Source organism: Melitaea cinxia, chromosome 12 (assembly GCF_905220565.1).
Source record: "Melitaea cinxia chromosome 12, ilMelCinx1.1, whole genome shotgun sequence".
NCBI lineage: Eukaryota > Metazoa > Arthropoda > Insecta > Lepidoptera > Nymphalidae > Melitaea > Melitaea cinxia.
Window position 1 is genome coordinate 12,926,282 of NC_059405.1, and position 17,437 is coordinate 12,943,718.

General features: G+C 30.8%; 1 protein-coding gene and 1 non-coding gene across 2 annotated transcripts in view; both read left to right on the top strand.

Moving 5' to 3' along the window:
• The window catches only part of LOC123658448 (diuretic hormone class 2), a 56,992-nt gene extending 42,364 nt beyond the window's left edge, over window positions 1–14,628 (top strand). The window contains exons 2-4 of the mRNA XM_045593870.1: window positions 12,300–12,380; window positions 12,903–13,003; window positions 14,486–14,628. Of these exons, the coding sequence (XP_045449826.1) occupies window positions 12,301–12,380; window positions 12,903–13,003; window positions 14,486–14,628 (324 nt within the window). The 5' untranslated portion in view covers window position 12,300. The remainder of the gene's footprint in view (window positions 1–12,299; window positions 12,381–12,902; window positions 13,004–14,485) is intronic.
• A 2,737-nt stretch (window positions 14,629–17,365) lies between these two features.
• On the top strand, window positions 17,366–17,437 carry Trnae-uuc. Its single transcript has one exon. It is a non-coding gene; the product is annotated as a tRNA-Glu (tRNA).

Genomic DNA, 17,437 nt, shown 5'->3' on the forward strand with positions numbered 1-17,437 from the left:
TCAAGAGCACTATCCACAATTTTATATTTTACAACAGATGACACAACGAACGAACAGCTGATCGTCACTCACAGAAACAACAATATTAAATTCCCTCTCTTGCGTATTTTATCTTGCAAACATTTATGGGCATTTTGAGCACTCAGATGTATATTTATGTAAAACTTTCTGTATATAACGAATATTATACACTTAATTCACTCTGCAGATACGAAATACGTGTTGTTCAGACTACCGCCAAAACAGAGAACCTATTTGTTGTTGTTTAGTTCAAAAGTATTGTAAAATAAAAGAACAGTTGTATTTTCATGTCCTAGGACCACTTTTTTTACTTCTTGGGGTAAAAGTTTAATGGTGAAATGCAGAAATGAATTGAACTTTTTAACATACCTTATATCGACGGGTCCTACGCATAAGGTCGTAATACATAAAAACGTTTTTTACAGGAGAGCCATTTTTATTACCGTCACTGTTAAAGTTCGTTTCAGATACATCTTTGATCAGTGTTTCTAGTTTATATGATCAATAATTCGCTTAAAAATATAATGCCAAACTGTAAATGAAATAAAAAATAATATTTACACATAAATAACTCATTTTAGTTACTTACGACTTTATACTTAATACAGAAACGTCGTATCTTGTTGTTACGACCTTATGCTTTCGATCAGGTTGTTATTAACTTTGTGAATAAAGTCGTATGTTTGAGTTAAGACGTTATGCTCCGTCTAATCTCTTATAATATCTCTAAAAAATGGGTCGTAAGAAGGTACTTGGTGAACAAAAATCACAAATTTCAGCTAAAATCAACTTTTTAAAATAATTATTATCAGATTTCCTTAATTTCCCACTGTTATTTATATAAGAAATAAACAAAATTAAAACTAACCAAAAAAATATGGAGGGTAATCATTAGTTTGATAATTAAATATAGTTTATTATTAATAAATTTTTAAACTAGAATCAGTCTTTAGCTGCACTAACAATAAAAATAAAAGTGAATCAAATAAATCTATATTTTGTTATGATACTCCGAAATATCATTTTATTATACAACAGCTAATAGTTATATTTGGAGTGGCGAGCATTAAAGGAGGCCTACGTCCAGCAGTTGACTTGTGAGGGCTGATGGATGGATGGAATGCTTATAATCAACTTAAAGAAACCTTAAATAACGAAATAAGTAATAACCTCTGGTTAACATAAATATAAGTAGTGAAAACATCTTACAATCAAATATATTTATTTATTTATGAGTAAACGACAACTAGTCAGATGAATGGCTACTGTTCTTTTCTGCACCAATGCTACTGTGTGATGACTGTTGATAAAAACTATGATATTCTTGAAGTATTGTACGTCCTTGATAAAGACTTAATAAATCATTAAATTTTGCAGATATAATAGGTAATAGATCAGTGTAACATGGAACTAAAACTTCTGTATTTAAAATATTTTCATTTTTTCTTCTCGATGATTCTCATATTATTTTCATCTTTAAAGTGATAACGATAGTTCAAAATATAGGGTTCACTCGACACTATCTGAACTTATCTAGTTTTACTCCAAGCTATTTTTTGGTTTATTGTATTTTTAGCCGAATTTCTACACATCATTTCAATTACATTATAACGGGGAGGGTTTACTTCCGGCCATCTTACTAAAGCTTTTAAGTTCAAGTTTTTAAGATTTGTGCTGGAGCTAGCCATACATAAATCCAAGTACTTTAGTCAGTGTTTTACTGTTCAGGCTGTTAAGTTATGGAATAGTCTGCCCTTAGCCATAAGGGAGGCTACATCGCTATTGACTTTTAAAAAACACGTAAAAAATTATTATCTTATTATTAACGAATTGCTTACATACTTTATTAGTTTATGATAGAATATAATTATATTATATTTTTATTCTTCTTTTTATTTATTTGTAAATTTTCTATAAGTATTAGAATGTAGAAATTTGTATGTAAGTTTATTATACATCTAGACAACCTACCCAATTTTGATAATAAGTTTCCTTTTTAAGTCTGGGTTGGCTAATTAGCCACAAGTCCGCCCATTGTACTTCACTATCTGCTTTGTTTGTAATATATTTGTGGTGTACAATAAAGTATAAAATAAATAAATCAATCAATCAAACCATTGCGCAGGGATATATATAAGCTTATTTTTGGCATTTCTCTCAATTAAAGCGTAAACGGAATTCGCTTCGATTTGTATATACTCACCCTCTAAAAACCTATGAAATATTGTTATTACCATTTACCATACTTTCTTGCTGCATAAGTATATAAAGCAAACACAATATAATTTCTGTTTTGACCAACACAACTGTTGGACTAAAACCTGAATTCCTTGTCACCATTATTAACTTTAGTCTCAATAAACTTAGATAAACAGCTTGCTACTTCACATGTCCCGTGTTTGCCATTAATCTCAGGCCACATGTAACTATAACCTGAACAACTAGCAAGATCAAAAACAGTAATATTAAAAATTTACAAATTTCTTTTATGATGAAATAAACATACATTGCGATGGGGACAGTTTAAAATCTTTTGATAATCAAAACACCCGATAACTATTCTTCCTTCACTTTCTATAGCTTCTTTTTTATCATTCTCCTTCATTTTTGTAGGCTTAGTCTGGTTTCTCATGTAATTTTCTTGTTTTTGTTTATCTTCTTCAGTCATTGTATTTTTATTTGTGTAGTATATATGGCATTCGTTAAAGATCTACTTTTTCAGTTTATGAAATGAGGTATTAATAAAGTTTTATTTTATTATATTACGATACCATCTTATCGTTGTCGCTTTCTTCGTTATATTTTCAGTAGCACACCACTCATTGTATAAAGAAAAGATTTTTGTGAATGTAAGGTCTAGGTAAATTTAGTAGAATCTTTGTGCACATAATGGGATTCAATGGGCTAAAACGTTTTGACATATTTTAAAACTTCCTGTTTCATTTCATCATCAATGACATGAATGAATGAATGAATGAGTTTTGGTACCACCACGCCGATTAGGAGAAATAGACCCACCACCCAAGCACCATTTGGACTGTTCTCTCCCTTATGGAGAGTGTATTAAGAAACATTGTCTTGCAGATCAACACCTGATTAGGAACGTCAGAGTTGGACTCAATAAGAGGTAAGCAATACTTAATCGATTTCTTTCATCTGGACACAGCATTTGAAGTAGAAGGATACTTAGTATATCCTAGTTCGGTATCATTGAATCGTCAATCGTAATTAAAAGATTGACCGAACATCGCCTTGTACAAATCCCACTGGTGTTCAGCTTCAAGTGGCGTCGGTGATTTTGAAATCAAAAATCACATTTTATACAAGCACAATCGCTATATTAATCATCCAATTGTAATTGAACTAAAATGTCATTAAAAATGGATTTATAAGCTTTATTGAAAAAGCAAAAAATCGTATCTTTATTTCTAAACAAAGCATAAAGTCTTATGACTGTGATACAACTATGTGCGCTTAATTATCCTTAAATTATAACCAAGCATACGGTCGTAAGTATAAGTTACGACTTCTAGAATAAAACTGTAGCACAGTATAAAGTCGTAACTGGCACATTGCTAGTGGTGGTCTACGGCGCATACAGTCGTAACATGGCCGAACCGATGTTATGCGCCGGACCGTATTATTTTTCGTCAAGCCCTATTAAACACTATCTATAACTAATATAGTTTATTCGTTTGATAATTTTATATAGATAATTAACTACATTTATTAATAATAAAAGTAATATTCGATAAAACTTACCATTTCCAAGATTGTCACCAGTCGTTACTATTTTACTGCTTAGGTTATGCTTATTTAAGTCTAATTTTAAAATCTTTGACGAACATATATTACTCATTTCATTGGCTTATAATCGCGTAAGTGTTAGTAATTAAAAGTAATCAAAAACTACAAAGAAATTTGACTTACAAGCAATATTATTTCGAACATTAAAAATGGAGACTCTGATCATGCCATACGACGTCGGTACTATGCTCTTAATGACCCGGACACCGTCCAATAGATCGGAGCATATCGTCGCAACTAGCAGCGCGACCTTATGCGCGGGAATGTTTTAATGTTAAGACTATTAGCAATTCAAAAACTTATAATTTATAGAAGATATTAATATTCTGACTTCAGGAATGTTAAATACGGTTTATTATTGTTTTAATGACACAAAAATCCAATTTTGCTCAAAAAACACGTTACGACCTTAGGCGTAGGACCCGTCGATATATAAGCAGCAAATTTTTATTTTTTTAACAAAACAGTTTTAATTTCTCTCTTGAGTATTTATTATTTATAAATAAAAATACAATCACTATTAACGCAACTGGAAGTCTTTATCTTTATAAAATGATACATTTGCGCAATATCTTTGTTACAAAAGAAATATTCGTATTAAAGGGTTAAGACCAGCCAGTTGGCGCAGTTTGTAGTGACCCTGTTTTCTGCTTCGTGGGTTGTGGGTTCGATTCCCACCTAAATCTGGGTGTAATGTTTGCATTTATATATTTATATGTCTATTATTTCCATGTACATTTATAAAAAAAATAGCTATAGCATTCGGCTGTTACTTAGGAGCTGGTGTTTAGGAACAGACGACTATGCGTGTATGCTATAAGATATTAATAATAATATTACTTATCACTTTAACACAAAATTAGTAACGTTTTTATTAAATTAGTTATAGGAGTGAAGTCCTAAAACTTCTTAGGCTCTATATATCTTATTTCTAAAGGTCGTATATAAAGTTCAGCTCATACTGTACATATATAGTACTGTGTGGCTACGGTACTAAAGAATATAACCACCCCCTCTCTTCCCGTGGGTGTCGTAAGAGGCGACTAAGGGATAACACAGTTCCGCTAACACCTTGGAACTTAAAACGCCGACCGGTGGCGGGATAACCATCCAACTGCTGGCTTTGAAATACACAGGCCGAAGACGGGCAGCAGCGTCTTCGGTGCGACAAAGCCAGATCTGCGGTCACCAACCCGCCTGCCCAGCGTGGTGACTATGGGCAAAACACATGAGTTCGCGCTATTTTTGGCGTGAACTTGTGGAGGCCTATGTCCAACAGTGGACTGTATAGGCTGTAATGATGAAAGTTCAGCTCATAGTCAATCGATAAAGTATACACCTGTAGTAGCTACTAGTAACTGAGATTGAGCTTGATCACAATTTTATTTTCATCATCATCACTACAGCCTATACAGTCCACTGCTGGACATAGGCCTCCACAAGTTTACGCCAAAAATAACGTGAACTCATGTGTTTTGCCCATAGTCACCACGCTGGGCAGGCGGGTTGGTGACCGACCACACCATATATAAAATACAAGAAACGTGAACGACTATATTTAATCAAAACTTACTTTATCGATGTAAAAATAAACTTGAAAACTACGTATCGGACAATTACTTTTATTTCAAACTTAGTTCAAACATCTTAAGACAATCAACTTCTCGTGTTCTAATTACACACAGACTCGCTATTAGCTCTACCCTGCATTAAAGCTACGGACTCCAAACAAGATTTCATAGGATTTTGTAGTCTGTACCAATTTCAACTGAAAATGAAACTTTTAACAACAAAATTCAATTTCCCGAGCGTTACTTTAAACTCAGTCATTTCTTTGTATAACGGACGGAAAACTGCTAGGAATTGTTCTGACACGTCGAGAATAATTAGTTTTTGGCTTTGAATTTATTGTTCTCTCTTAATGAGAACGGTTTCATCTTCAAGCGTTTCTTGTATTTTGGTATTTAAAATTATATACAATTACGATTATCTAGTAACTAATAACAAACTTATAATACAAAGCAAGCATTAAGTTGTCTACTTTAGGAACTGACGAGCGTGCGTGTATGTTATAAAGTATTATAGGTGATTTACTCCACAAAAACTACCCATTTTATTAGAAGAATTTTAAAGTTATTATTATTTTATATAACTACTATCTGACCACGCAAACGTTGTTTTGCCATATATCTTATTAACCCCCTTAATCCCCCCCCCTACAACTTAGGGGTATGAAAAATAGATGTTGTTCGATTCTCAGATCTAACCGATATGCACACAAAATTTCATGAGAATCGGTCAAGCCGTTTCGGAGGAGTTTAAGACTACAAACACCGCAACACAAGAATTTTATATATTAGAAGTATCGACTTAACTACGTTCTATTTGACATGGCATATGATTATTTAACCTTTTCGTATGTAAAGCTATACTAAAATTTTAATGAAATCTATTTAGCAATAATGTTCGACGAAATATACGAACGAACATATTATATTATAAAGTGATTAAAATAACATATCACAGTAAAATGTCTTAATACTCATAGAATATTACAAAAAATGCGTATCGTCAATTTAGATCGATCTAAAAATATGTTCTAAAGGCTAAACACATCATTAATAGTATGTACAAGCCTTTATAATAATAAGGATACTATGAGAATGAGAATATTATATAAGAATTATATAATAAGTATAATTGTTATATAAAAATATGATTCCGACAATCATGAAGAAAAATCCACATCTTTAAGGAAATTTCTAGAGAAACAGATTTCTATTAAATAAAAAATCTAATCATACAATTACACAAATACGCAAGTCCAACAATGTTGTCAATCACGTTAATAACATTTCACAGCGATTGTTGTCTCTGTGATTGTTGTTCAGTCCACAAAGTTGCCGAACGAGTTACAGAACTGTGCCCAAACACCGTTGTACAAACTTTGACTCAAAGTTTCAACTTAATTTTGGCGTCACGAATATGTAGAAATAGAATATAACAGATCAATTTATTTTTACCTCAAAAGTTTCCTTTATATATAAAGAAACCGTTTTATAAGGCAATTGCTCTAAGAAGATCTATGTTTTTAAGTTCATTTAATTGTCACAGCTATCTAAAAATAACCATTTAATCGGATATTTATTTATTTATTTATTTATTTATTCATTGGAGTTTACTCCTTAAGAATCGATTTTCATATAAGACCCCGGTATAAAAAAATATGAGGAGTAAAATCTACTGAATGAATGACCTTTTTACGTTTTTGTTTATTTATTTACCGTTTGATTCATTTATTTTCCATTTGATATGGTATTGATATTTTTCTAAGACTAATAAGCCTTTTTTGTGCCTATACTGTCTACAGTCGATCTGAAGGAGTAAACTCCAGTCGTGTGACGGAATCAACACACACTTTTTTTATTAATTCTTAATGTACACCGAAATACAGACACATATAAATAAAAATACAATACAAGGTAATATTATCGCTAAAGAGCGATTTTTAGTACTTCATTGAACAGTAGTCACTAACATCATCTAGCGTATGTATACTTTTGTAGTTAAATAAATATGTACCTTTCAAGAAGCGGTAGAAATTATATATTTGCATCACGTCGTTAGCTTTTTTTATGAATGAACATGAAGGTGTCTTTTATTCTAATTTATGACTTTTAATATAATAAAGCTGAAAATATGGTAAGTATATTATTTTTAACTTTCTAGTCTAAGAAACTGTAAAAAAATTCGTAGATTCAAAATTGTATCTGAGTAAACTGTTCATCTGTATTATGTCTTGATCGAGATTACCCGAAAATTGGTGTTTAGACTTTTTACCTACATACCTTAGGTAAGTAAATTTTTTTTTCAACATTATAAAACTACATATTTGTAGGACAAATGTAGATGGCATAGGCAAAAGGTGCTGTGTGGCTACGGCATTAAAGAATATAGGCACCCCCTCTCTTCCAGTGGATGTCGTAAGAGGCGACAAAGGGATAACACAGTTCCACTACCACCTTGGAACTTATAAAGCCGACCGATATAGTGGGATATCCATCCAACTGCTGGCTTTGAAATACACAGGCCGAAGACGGGCAGCAGCGTCTTCGGTGCGACAAAGCCAGCCCTGCGGTCACCAACCCGTCTGCCCAGCGTGGTGACTATGGACAACACACATACATGAGTTCAGGCATTTTTGGCGCGAACTTGTGGAGGCCTATGTCCAGCAGTGGACTGCGATAGGATGAAATGATGATGATAATGATAGGCAAAATAGTTCAATCATTTTTTAATTTTCAAATATGAAATTTATTTACAAGATAATTTTGATTAAAACTATTGTTATGTGATTATCACTATTATAAATACGGAATGTATAGTTAAAACTAACTGACATTTCGTTTCAACACAAACTATCGATAATAAATCTGGTCTATCACAAGATAAAACAATTTATTAATATTCATTCAATCGGTTATCTATTTACCTCAAATTAATTAATGTCAAGAGTAGGATGCTAAAACTACGGCTGGTTGAACCTGATAAGCGGTTTTATACTTTCATAAGGGTTAAGTTTCATAATCAACTATTCATATATGAATAATAATAAAGCCAAAGGTAGAATTATTTGTAAAATTATACCAGTATTCTCTCATCTACTGACCGTTAGAATCCTTGCAATAATGCGCTCGATATTATTTTACGGAATTTCTTTAACAATGTTTTAATATTTACATGTACAATATATTTACTGTAAATATATATGTGAAAATACATAATAGATCCACACCATCGTAAAAAATGATTTCATCGGCTCCAAGGCTTACTTAAAAATAAAACATTTCAACAATAAGACCGACTTATACGCTACGTACAATACTTTAAGTTGTTTTGTGAAATAATCACACAATCAATAATTATAGTTTAATATTAATGGCCTGAGTTCAAAATATCAAAATACCTACCAAAAAATATTTGAATTAATTTATAAAATTTCGATTTTTAGACAAAACTGTAATTCCAAATCATTAGTTTGCCATTTTGATCTATGTATATAATGCAAATTATGTAACGCTTAAATATTTATATTGCTAACTTATTATACTTTACTGTTTTTAAACCGAGGCTTAGCAATAAATTCAAACATAAATCATCAATGAAAGTTAAATGATAATAGTTACTAGATATTTGTATAAACCTATTTTATAATTATAGTCTTGTTTGTAAAACAATAGCTTAAATACGTAACATTAAAGCGATTTTATACTAGCTACGAAATTTTCTGTTTACTTAATATAAATTAGGGATTGTTCGTGCTTAAACAGTTATACGTAAACACGTTTTGTGTCGAGTGAACTTTTTCAGTTTAAACAAATGCTAAAATTTGTGACAAATGTTGCTCGTTAAGCGGTCGTGAAAAGTAATAACTGTAAAACTTATTTTATTGTACTACTAGGGATAATTTATGTTTTATTTTTCATCTTTTATTAAATTTTACTACAAATCTCATAAAATTAACGTAAAACAACGTGTTCTTTTACGTAATGGCCTCTTTTTTTCACGCCACTTATTCCGATCCCATGAGAAATTTAGTACAAAATTTTTAGCTAAATTTATAATGTCACCGATCTTTCAGAAGGGATTTGACCTTACTAATTGTCTTGATAAATATAAATACAACCGTGACTGCCTGGCATCGCACGCTTTTTTAATTGTTATTGCTCCTGTCCTATAATTCAGAGCGTAAGGTATTACAGCCTATTAATATACTCAACAAAAACTATATCTGCACAAAAACAAACCAACTTACTATGTTTCTATAGTACGTATATATATACTATAGTCTATATGTCTATATAATCGGTTATTCCAAATGACTTGTTCATACAGATTGTCTAACCGAGTGGTCTTGTATGAAGTACATTAATAGACAATTCGCAATATACATGAATATTACTCCGTTAATAGCTTAAGAGACGGCTCGGCTTTAATCGGTCAAGCTATTCAACTACAAAGCTACATCCACTATTGCTTATAGACTTAGATATAGACCAGATTAGGACTTACTCTATCTGCAACGAAGATGTGTTTACAGGACATAAGTTTCAATTATATATACACGTTTAAAGAAAATATTATATAGAATTGATATCTTCGACTTCATTCGTACATTTATCCGATATAAAAGTCATCTTATGCTATACCTAATTAGAATCTAACAAATTGTATCCAAAAACGTTTTGACATTTATGATTAAATAATAAGAAACTATCCATCATCACTCTCGCTTTTATGTAAATAAGTAAAATGCGTATATTTATTTTATATTTGAATAACACGAAATATTTTATTTTTGATTGATTTATTTAGCCTGTAACATCCTTCTGGTATAAGACTTTTTCTCCGTATAGGAGAAGGCTATATCAAACCTTATAAATATCCATTAGGGAAATTAAAAATGTAAATTAAAAAAGAAAGGTAAACCAACTTTTACATTTCTAAATAGGCAAGTTAAATATAACCACCAGAACTAATTACTACTTTAGCTTTCTTAAATTTACTCTTTATTAATAATAAAAAAGGGTAAAAAGAAATCAAATCTTACAGTATATTTCCAACGAAGTAAAAAGAGCTGCTAAAAAATTTACCGGCTAAAACTTCAAATTACCGTATATAAATTGTAATAAAGGTAGGCATTTGATATTGCTTTTCTTTGTAAAGTGAACAGGAAGTATGCTAATGAGTAACAATTTAAGTTTAGCCAACTATCTAACACTTGGAGCTAAAGATAAAATAACAGATATCAAATAATATGAAATTATGCATTCAACATAATTTGAGGCCTTTCAAGTAAGCTCAACATACTATAACCTTCTCGTCGTACTCAAGTACAAGTCAATTGGACTAAGCCATTGTGCTAGTCACTTGTTGAACACACACTGATTTAATCACTCTACACACTTAAGATACTACTAATACCTACGCGAGCTTGCTAATTTTGAGGTCGAAGATATTCTGTTTGAAACAATCTACACTCACAGTATAAAATGGATACTTTCGTTTACAAATTGTCTTTAAATCTGGAAAATTTCAGTAGTTTTTAATTATTTTATGTTTAAAATTAATTTCATTGATGATCACAATTTTTAATTGTTTTGCCGATTTTGTCAGCAGAATCTACATTCCAAATCTTGTTATTGCTTTAAAAAAACAAAATAAATAAGTATTCAAGAACAATTCAAAAGTATTTTATATATTAATTTGGTTTATAAACCATTAATAAAATATATTGGAATACGAATTTTCAATTAAATTTTGCATTAACAGAAAAAGCGTGATAAAAATCCTGCATTTTGCAACAGAAATTCAATGCTAAATATGTAAGGTTATATCCACCATCCTTGTCTTTAAATAAAGATTTTCAATAGAAAAATACCTTTTCTCTATTTTCAGTGTATTGTTTTTCTAACCTCATACACGTGATTGAAGCCTCAATGAACATTGAAACATTGTCTTTGTTAATGATATAGAAGCTGTCCATAAAACTTTATAAAAGAGAATGGAAAGCGCTGTTTAAATAATAAATATTCATACACGAAACACTGATTTATTACATACGAAAAATACGAGTGTTTTTTTTTAATATTTTTGTAGTTTTTCATCAAATTATTTTTACTTTAAAACTTCCTCGTTACAATGCAAACTTAAAAATGTTATTTTCTCCAATCACCAAAACGAGTGCAACTTTTCAAAAATTTTATATGTCGTAATGTAGGTATAACTTACTAATGACTATATAAAAATAATGATAACAGTAAATCATATATAAAACGATATCTATTAGGTTTTACCAATTTCTTGAATTACATCCATAACTGTTAAACGCTTCAGCATGTAATATCCCACTGCTCGGCCTTTTTCCCCATGTAGGAGAAGGATCAGAGCTTAATCCACCACGCTGCTCCAGTTCGGGTTGACGGATATATTCCCTACTATGAGTAACGATCGCTATCAGATGTACATGATAACAACCGGGACCGACGGCTTAACGTGGTCTCTGAGGCACGGTGGGGAGACCTACAAGGACTGCTGAAACACCCAGACTATGGCAAACATGTGCATAGCGAATACAAGTGTTTGTTGTGTACGTGGATCGAACCTACCACCACCAGCGCAACAGCCACAAATCAGTGCTGTGACCGTTGCGCCAACGCGTCGTCTACGCCAATGCGTCGGGTGCCATAACAGTTAATACACACTTTTAATTTGTAGCTGCCGAAGTGCCTACCGTATTTATTAGGCGCCCATTCATGTTTGTTTGCCAAGATTCCAAATACAAAAGCAGTGATAAATACGGAAAAATAAAATTGTAAATAAAATAAGATGGTTATAAGGTGGTTTAAAAGAAACATACTAATAATTATTATAATATGGTATATTAGTAATCTTTGGTATCTTTGTTACAGAATGGTACGAGCAAGCTTGTTGATCTGCTGTGTGCTCGGCGCACTGGTCCTCGTGTTGCCAACTGCTGCCTACCCCAGGTAGTAGTACCTATTCTAAAATATAACGTAAAAATAATTTCAAGATCCTTGTTATTTTAGAACAGAAATCACAGAATCTAGTCTTAAATAACATGAATTCTTTGAATGCGGAGCTCATCTTTAGCCGGCTTATATACTTTATCTTATAACTTCAAGCAATATGGTATGAGTAGACATCGGAATCGCGGGAGCAGCTGGTTTTTGATAAAAGTTTAAAGTTAAGTGCACAATATTTTGTATATAAACTAGCTGACCCCGCAAACGTTGTTTTGCCATATATGTTATTAGCCCCCTCCCTTATAACTTATGGTTATGTAAAAATATATGTTGGCCGATTCTCAGACCTACCCGATATTATGCTCACAATATTTCATAAAAATTGGTCCAGCCTTTTCGGAGGAGTATGGTAACTAACATTGTGACACGAGAATTTTATATATAAGATGTCTGCTACAGGAAATTGCAGAAAAAAAAAACATTTATCGTAATGAATTAATGAGTAATTTAATACGGTTTTATTTTCAGTCTCGGCAACTACAACCGCCCAGGACAGTATGAGCCAGAACAAATAATGGACATGTTGAACCGCCTTAACGAACTTATGGAAATGGAACGCAAAATGGAAACGTTAGTATATAGAGTTTAAAGATTTGTTAGTACTTTCTAGTTAATTGAACTTAATTATTTTTACATTATAGTAAATTAAGTAAGTATTAGTTTGAAATCCTAAAAAAAAGATACAAAAAATTGGTTCGCAATAAATCTAACATTCGTCAAGAATTATATACAATATACCTAACGCAGTAACATCTACTTATATTAAAATTCTTTGAAAATAAAACGCAAATAGTACATTGTAATTATGTTTGCTGGCCAAACAAAAAAAACGACTTCAATTACATGTAATACAACGAAGGTAGATGAAAAAATAGTCAAGTAAATACGTATTATAGATTTAGACAAAGATTACTCCCAAATTTGTAATCAGATCTCGATGAAATTTAATTGTGACCACATGATAAACATCGGCTTTCGATTAAATTTAAAATCATCAAAATCGGTACACCCAATAAAAAGTTATACGGATTTTTGAGGGTAAACGACGAAGTCATCCCTGAACATACATTACAAAAAAAAAAACCGTATATATATATAATTGAGTAACTACTTAGTAGTTGAGTGGTACTTTTTTGAAGTCGGTTAAAAAATTTGGAAAGAAACTTTTGAGGACAAAATATCATATCATTTTTTACAACGTATACCTCTACGCAGTAAAAATGTATGATACAAAAAACATTGATTCATAAAAAATAGATCAATGTACAAAATATAATAATAAGAAGTTCCGAGGTTGAAAAACGTATTTAAATAAAATCTATACGTACAGTTTGTATATAATTTTTATTTGTAATTCTCATATATAATATGTTATAATTGACACATAATTTTTTTACAGCATTAAAGATGAAATGATTGGGTATGTTTATGGATAGGATAAGCATGTATATGGGCGCTTTTTATTGTCCTTTTAAAATCAAATCTTTTTTTTTTTTTTTATTTACGCATGTGTAGTTTTATTTTATTAGCTGGTAAATTTTAAATTGCATGCAAAAATGATTATTTGTGCTTTAGCTCGGAGTTTGTGCTTTTTATTTATTTGTGCTCGGTGTTAAATTTTATATTAATTAATTAAATTTACGAATTTAATTATCATTTATTTTGATTTGTATTTTATTTTGTAACACATATCTATTTCATAATGTAAATATATTACACAATATTCATTCATTTAGATTTGTGGCTTCTAACAGTGTCAGTGCCAGCACATTACCTAATAAGCAGTATTTATGACTTCTGCTCAAATTCAATTTTTCGTCCATTAGTTTAAAATCATGCATCGATAAAATTTATTAATTAAAAAGTGTCATTCAATAAAATATTAATAAATTTTATCGTAGTTTATTTCTATGTAGTCAATTTACAATCCACAAACTGTGAACTGTAAAACTGTAGACTACAAAAACGTGGATATAATAGGTATTTTAGACAGCTTTGCGATCATTAACAGTAGTATGTACTGAGTATTTGTAATACTGATTTTTATTTTTATTTTAGAAACAACCAAAAGCGTGACTTCGATATGGGCATCAACCGTGGCTACGCCGGCGCGCTCCAAGCCAAGCACCTGATGGGCGTCTCAGCAGCTAACTACGCTTCAGGCCCCGGCAGGAGGCGACGCAACTCCGAATAAACCTAAAATATTAAAAACTAGTCAAAAACGCCGTCAACTTTTTATTGGGCTTCACTATCTATGCTTAATATTGTTAAAATTTAACCGTCAAATTAGTGTAGAGATTTCTTAAAGGATCGGCCTATCTTCTATTTAAAAAAAAAAAACTCGTATTGTTACATACAATATACCCACATAGTAGTTTATGATACTCCAAGGATGCTTAAACTTTGATCTCTAATATTATTGGATTAACTGATTTTGAAACATTCCATTATTTTGTTTTTATTTCGTATACATTAAAACACTATTGTTTCAGTATTAAGAATCATGTCCTTAAATATTTCCATGTTGTCACGCTTTTATGATATAATATAATTATATAGGGTTTTTCAATAATAACTCTAGAATTTCGACAGCTTGCATTAACTATGTTGGCGAATATTTTACTGTAAAATTTATGACTCTTGTAATTAATATTCTACTAATGAAGTTAGAAGTATAATAGTTATTCGCAAAATCGGCACCAATTATAAAAATTAAGTATCGAAATTGCGATACACTTTTTTTTTTACAAGCCTTTCTAAATAATTTTCTCGTCGACAGATATAAAAGTTAAAGGGCCACATAATATAAAATATGCCGTATGCAGTAATAAGTCTTCTTCGTAATAAATTCAACGGTATGATTACATCTCATTTCGGTAACACCAACTCAGTCGTTACTAAAACCGGGTTGTTTGATTCCATCAAACGTATAGAATTAAATGCCTTTCATGAAATGTAACAGGATAATTATTAACGTAATAGTCAAACTAACTAAAGGTCAATCAATTCAGCAAACGGTTTTGTCTATGTGTGCGTAAACGCTTAAAAAGCAACTTTCGTTTTTTGACAGTCATGCACTGCCTGTTTCAGTATGAAGTTTAACATTCAATCGTTTTTAATGTAAAACCTAATATGAAACCTTCTGTAATTTTAGCTTATATATTAGTCAAACTTACTGTTGTAGCAGATTCCACAAATGTTTGTGAAAGAAATTCTAGTCTTATTGTAAGTACTTCCTGTCTAGAAATTATTGTTAATAATAAAGAGGTATACATATTTACATAAATTTATTTGTTTTGATCATTCTATTTATTATTACATGACCCTTTTATTTTTTAGCAACAATTTGTTAATTTTGGCACTAGTAATATAACCTATATCGAAGGTACATTGCTATTGTTTTAAGTTACCTACCTTAGACAGTAACGACAATATATTATGTTAAATACTTGCAGTATAATAAGAGAAGGAATTCAAAAATTATTTGTTCTAATCTTTCTTAGTGGCCATTTACATTACATAGTTTATACCTACACTATAAAAATCATTTCTTTATTTTATAAAGTAAGTTTCATCATTTCAGCCACTCAGAATATGAATCTATCTAATCGCCTCGACATGTCCCTGAAGTACAATTATGACTGCTCGAAAACAAGAAAAAAACCGACTTCAATTTACATTGACAAGTAATAGAACGTAGGTAGTCAAAAAAATTATCAATTAAATACGTATTAAAAAGCGATAACTCAAAAGTTAGCCGTCGGATCTCGATCAAATTTAAATCAAGCCACACGACAAGCCCCAGCTTTCGATTACAAAAAAATAAACATCTGTACACAGAGTAAAAACATATGAGGTAAAACAGGTGAGGGCAAACAAAAAACACACATAAAATATACATTCGAATTTAGAACCTTGTCCTTTTTTTGGAGTTGGTTAAAATAATTCAGTCGTGTACTCTAAATAAAGCACACTCGTTTTTTTTTACCACGCGCTTTAGTATACAGTCCAAAAAATTTTTATCGATTTTGACTACCATAGCTGTAATCGGTATACGTACTAGTATTTACAATGAGTGTCGAGAATAGCAACGGAAACTGTTATGTGAATTATTTTTAGTACTTAAAATATTTCGTTTATATACTTTTGATAGTAACCTTCGAACAATTTTCGCTTAATAGTTGCTGAAATAAATACGAACACACAGCATTATACACAAACAAGAAATTAAAACTATGAAACAGAAAAAAAATCTCTCCATTATGACAAGCAAAAAAAACAACAAAAAAACCAAAAAAATAAAACCAATCAAGAAAGAGGTTGACTTAAATTAGACAAAAAACATATCTTTAGGTAGGTACTTCAAAATATGTTATGTAATTTTTTTAAAAAGGATCATTGATAAAAGATTTTTTATTTTTTCGTTTTGTAACGCCATCTGTCTGAATTTTACAGCTTCTCATTATACATCTTCGTGTAGCGCCACCTATTTGTACATTTGTAAACTAATATGTAAAAATTTGCGGTATAATTATGCACGTCTGTAAACATAGTATTGTTGAAAAATATTGTTAATAGATGGCGTTGTAAGCTATTTAAAAAACTAAAAATTCATAAAATATGAAGTACAATTTTTCTAAAACTAAATAGGTATACACATTAAATATTTATTATTTTTGCAAATTCTTATAAACTATTTGGCATAAAATCGTTATTTTATGACATTTAAATATTTTTGAATGCAAAATGGGTAATAATGAGTGTTTTGTGTTCAACTACATAGGCGATCACCTTTTATGAGTTAATGTTAAATGCTGTGTGAAAATGTAAAAAAACACTGTTTCATCACTGTACATTTCCTACTTTGGAAATGTATAATATTTAAATTGTGTTAAAGAATATTTATTAAAATTTCTCCTACTTAAGCAATATCCCGTATGGTCTAGTGGCTAGGATACCTGGCTTTCACCCAGGAGGCTCGGGTTCGATTCCCGGTACGGGAA